This window comes from Vicia villosa, linkage group LG6 (genome assembly GCF_029867415.1).
Source record: "Vicia villosa cultivar HV-30 ecotype Madison, WI linkage group LG6, Vvil1.0, whole genome shotgun sequence".
In the NCBI taxonomy this organism is placed as follows: Eukaryota; Viridiplantae; Streptophyta; class Magnoliopsida; order Fabales; family Fabaceae; genus Vicia; species Vicia villosa.
The window spans coordinates 43030558-43035961 of NC_081185.1; the positions used below are offsets into that span (position 1 = coordinate 43030558).

A 5404-nucleotide genomic window follows, 5' to 3' on the forward strand; every position below is an offset into this window, starting at 1 on the left:
GAAACTACTCTTAGTCCATTGACCTTGTATTGTTAAAGCTTGTTCCCTTTTATTTGGTTTTGTATTGTTAAAGCTCAACCACCCTCTTTGTTTTAAAACCTTGGTACTAAGAGAAGAATTATTCCCAGTGAAACTACTCTTAGTCCATTGACCCTGTATTTTTAAAGCTTGGTCCCTTTTCTTAAAAATTTGTTAAGTATTGTTAATGCTTAAACCTTTTAAAAAACCTGTTGAGTATTGTTAAAGCTCACACCCAAAAAGATTTTGGCCACTTTGGCCCTTTTATTTTCCTTTTAAGAGGAACTACAAAAGCCCTGACTTCCCTTCTCTTTAAAAGGGGTATGTAGGCATAAGATTCGATGTCTTATCGAGCTCACTTTCAAAAACTTCTTTTCCCATCCCCACACTCTTTTTAAACAAGTTCACATATGCTTTTCAAAAGACGTACACAAAAACAATAACATTTTCAAAGAGGTTCCCATGGAGTACCATGGATATTAGGGGTGCTTAAAACCTTCCCCTTGTATAACAAACCCCCTCAAATCTCTGATAAGTTTATTAGTTTTAATTTTAAAAACTTTTGTGGGTTTTATTCACTCTTTCTCCCATTCCTTTTGGAAATGCTAAAGTGCGGTGGCGACTCTGTTTAAAACAAATGAGCTAAGTCTTTCCCATGGCTTTAGTCTCACCAATTTCATCGCTACAGAAAAGTGGCAACTTTGCTGGGGATACTGATCAAATTATTGGTGTATCTTTGGAAGGATTGACCCTACCTTTGTTTTTGTTATTGCTTTTGTTTAACATACATTTTGTCTTTTATTTTCCTATGTGAATATTTGTTACTTTTATTGGGTTGTAATGGGGAAGGGCTTGATTCCCCCTTGTGGTGAGATAAATCCTAACCCGGATTGGAGTGAAACTTATGATAGGAGATGGTATAGTCATTTTGATCTCGCGGGAGTAGTCCCAAAGAAGTCAATTGGAGATCCATCGCTCAGTGGAGGCCTCTTTGGATGTAACTTTGTTGACCATGTAGTTGGGAATACATCGTTGCATTCAACTAGGTTGTAGAAGCTGGGGACCTAGAAACACCTTAACCAATCTTGGCCATTAGGACGTAGTGTGGAAACTGTGTTTGGATTCAATTCTAGAATGGTTGTTACACGATACTACACTCGGATGAGGTTCTCTTGGGATACTATTCAAATGAGCATGTATGTTGCAGAGTTTATAATCCCCAAGTTGAGCTGCTTGAGTCTGGGAACTTTTAGAATCTTGATCTACAGGTACAAAATAACCATTGTACACACCTTTGGGACGGGTAAACCTTTAACTCCATGCTCGTGACGTTGAACCCTTAAACCCCATGTTTTTGCTATGTTTACATTCATTCATCCATGCATTTTAAAACTAAAATATCTTTCAAGGAATTAAAAGAAACCTTTTTGTTTTGTAAACATTATAGGAATGGAACTTGAAAGAAGAAAAATCAAGAAATATACTTTCAAGAGTTTAGAGGTGAAAGAATTGAGAAAGCTAGGGTCTTTGATTGTTGATCAAGACAAGTTCTTTAGCAAGTATGGAAGACTATTGTATCTCCTCAAGACTAAGATGGAAGAGGGGATCCTTTCTACATTGATCCAATTCTGTGATGCTTTGTATCATTGCTTCACCTTTCCTGATTATCAATTGTTACCAACTTTAGAAGAATACTCAAGCATCATTGGGTTGCCTATTACTGGAAGGATTCCCTTCACTGGTTTGGAAAAAGATCCCAAGCCTCATGAAATTGCAAAGTTTACCCACTTGAGAAAGGATGAGATTGAGAAGAACATGGTTACAAAAGAAGGACTACCTGGGTTGTCTGCTTAGTTCTTGATTGAAAAAGCCTTCACCTTGTCACAAGAGAGAAGAGAAGATGACTTTGAGGCTGTATTTGCTCTATTGGTTATGGGTTGTGTCTGTTTCCAAATATTGACAACTTTGAGTGCTATTAAGATCTTCATGAAAGGAAACCCTGTTTCTACCTTGCTTGGGGACACTTACTACTCTATTCATCTAATAAATTCTTATGGAAAGGGAATGATTACTTCTTGTACTCCTTTGCTATACAATTGGTACATCTCTCATCTGCCTGACACCCATGAGTTTTGGAGTCACAAAGGACTAAAGTGGTCACACAAGATCATGACTCTCACCAACACTGATATTGTTTGGACTAACAATCACTTTTGTAGGATGAAAACTTTGGATTGTTGTGGTGATTTCCCTAATGTGCCCCTTATTGGTACAAAAGGAGGAATTAGCTATAGCCCCATTTTAGATCGTCGTCAATTTGGGTTTCCTATGGACAAAAAGCCAAGAAAAATTTTATTGGATGGGTTCTTTCTTGAAGAAAAAGTTGAAAGCAAAGAGTTTAGGGAAATGATTGCTAATGCTTGGCACCCAAGCCATAGAAATAAAATTAAAGATTGGAAGATAAAAGGTGATCACTCACTTGAGCCCTTTGATAGCTGGGTTGGTTCAAGAGCTGCTGAACTTAGGATACCTATTCTCCCCGGGACATCTCTACCTCCTGTTAAGAAGTCTCCTCCACCTGTTGTGTCTCCACCAACAACTGAAGACCTCCAAGAAGCTCTAAGGAAGATGAAGAAGTCAAGAGATCATTGGAAGAAGAAGTTTGAGTATTCTGAAGCTGAATTGGGGATGATGGAAGAATCCTATGGTGATCTAATCAAAGTAAAAGATGATCAACTATTCCTCCAAGATGGATGGCTCATGGAAAAGGATCTCACCAGTGCCAAGTATACAAGAGAGAAGAAGAGAAAACAAGAAGCAAAATCACTCCCTCCAAAGGAAGCTGCATGGAAGAGTATTATTGAGAAGTTGGAGAAGGTTAAGCTGAAGAAGAAGAAGAAGAAGTTTCAAGATGACATGGATACTTCTCACTAAGCATTGATGATCACTCTAAGATTTTACTAGCTTTCTCTATTTGTTTCTACCTTGTAACACTTGAAATAACTTTATGTCTTGGGCGTCCCTTGTCCCTTTGTAGGATATTAAAAGAAATGGTACTTCGATGACCCTCGATTGTCCCTCGATAACCCTTGTCCCTTTAATATGTACCAATGATGCTTTGTCCCTTATCATTAATGAATAAAATTTCTTCTTCAAGTTACTATATTGTGTTTATATTTACAATTTCTTAAATAAGTCCTTGAAAGATATTTTAAGTTATTTTGAAAAATTAAAAAAAGAGTCTCTGCATTGCATGCATCATACCATATTCACATTCACATCTGAGTCAGAGTCTTATTCCTTCCTCATTCTCTCCTCAGAAAGTCAAGCTGACGCACAGGTCCTGTGAATGCCGATATGGTCAAGAAAGACTTCGCCTAAAAAGAAAAAGAAAACGCTCGCTAAGTTGAAAACCATAAAAAGGCGACTTCGACAAAAAGAGAGCGTCTCGGTGGACTGAAAACCTAAAAAGGAGGTCCAGGCAAAAATTAGAGACAAACAAAAAGGAAATAATTATCCCGATGGATTAAAAACCCGCGAAGGCAATCCATGCAAAAGTTAGGGAACATGGCAAGTAACCACATCCGGTATAACCTGACCATCCTGAATATGCTTTTTGAAGACTTTCAACTGACGTCAGCGTACGCCTGATATTCAAAAGTTGTTAGGGAGACTAGTGATCATTGTATTCCAATGTACCCTTTCCATTTAAAGTTACCATTTTCAAACTTTAGTAATCCACGGAGTCATGCCGTTTGCAGTCTACCATTCCATTAATAAAATTTGAGCCTTATCTCATTTCTTGGAATTCTTATATTTATTCTATCTTGCAAAATTTTGCTTTTGAAATTAAAAAGATTTGAAACAAAGTCAAATTTGCTTTTTGTCATACCTCAATTTTTGACCCTAAGATCACACATCATTTGCATATCAATCATCAATCAAGAAGTTTTGACTTAGAACTCTACTTGTGATGTTATGCTCAATTCATCAGCAAAGAAATCATCAAGCACCAATATTTTTCTTGTATATGATGTTTTACTAACCAAAATACCAAAACTATTGCCTTGTGCTTTTGTATGTTTTTGTTTTGTAGGTACCAAGTCAAAATATCCATCAAAAAGGGCATTTTTCAACATTTTCACTGTGCAAATCGATTTGCATGAGGTGTAAATCGATTTACATAGCTGTTTCTGCACCAGATTTGCTTTTGCCATCAGTGCAAATTGATTTGCATAAGAAAGCAATCGACTTGCATAACTGTTTTTGCCCTAGATTTTGCCTTTTTCAGCAATGCAAATAGATTTGCACAAAGTGTAAATCAATTGCACCAGTGCGAATTTTGAAGAATGAAGGCAAATTTCAGCTTTTGAAGGTGATGACATCATTTGCAAGTGTGGGAAGCATGACTTAGTTCTTATATTTGATTTCCTACATCATTTTATCGTAAACCCTCATGTGATCACATCAATACCATTCGATCATAATTTTGGCTCCAAATTCATTTACCAAACCTAAGTCTATTTTCCAATCCTAACTCCAAACCACCAATAATCCCAAGCCTAAATCCTATAAATAGAGGCTTTCCCCTCTTCATTTCTCAAGCTTTGAAAGCCAAAGAAACTCTTGCTCTTTCTCTCCTCATCTCTCCCAAACCCCTCACTCAAAGCTCTTTTCTTCTTCCATAAAAAGTTAATGAGTTACATCTTGAACCTCACTAACTTTGAGCTAAACCTTCATCTTAACACTATTTTCTTCATCAATTGTGAGAGATCAAGGCTTGTGGTTGTGTGTTCTTGAAGAAGATTCAAAGTTTGTGAAAGATTTGGTAAAATTCTAGATACTTTCCATAATTCAAGATGTGATTCATTGTTGTTTATGTTTGATACACCTTTGGTGCTACATTGTTGAGTTTTGCTTGCTTACTTGATACATTTTCGTGCACAAATTGATCCAAGATCACAAGGTGTTTGGCTTTATGTTTAAACAAGTTTTCTTCTCTTTATTTTTTGTTTTTTTGAAAAGGTGTGTTGTGCAAATCGATTTGCATATTGTGCAAATCGATTTACATAACTGTTTTTTGTGCAGAATTTGAAAAAAGAGTTATGTAAATCGATTTACACTTTGTGCAAATCGATTTGCAGCTGAGTAGAATGTGTTTTTTGCCCTTTTTTGATTTGTTCTTGGTTCTAACTCATCTTCTACTCCTTTCTTTTGTTATTTTATTTGAATCACAAGTTAGAGGCCTAATTTCTCTCTAATATCAATGGACTTAGGGCGTTGATAGGATGAGAATCCAAATCCGCAAAATTAAGTGATTGAAATTATGGATGAAAGGAGCTTTTGAATGTGGTTCCATCTTTTATTTCTTTTTATTTTGATCGAT

At 36.3% G+C, this 5404-nt stretch overlaps 1 protein-coding gene across 1 annotated transcript; it reads left to right on the forward strand.

Annotated features, from left to right (window-relative positions):
• The first annotated feature begins 1950 nt into the window (after positions 1-1950).
• On the forward strand, positions 1951-2952 carry LOC131613592 (uncharacterized). Its single transcript, XM_058885249.1, has one exon. It carries the CDS (start codon positions 1951-1953, stop codon positions 2950-2952), a length of 1002 nt encoding a protein of 333 aa, XP_058741232.1.
• Positions 2953-5404: the final 2452 nt, after the last annotated feature.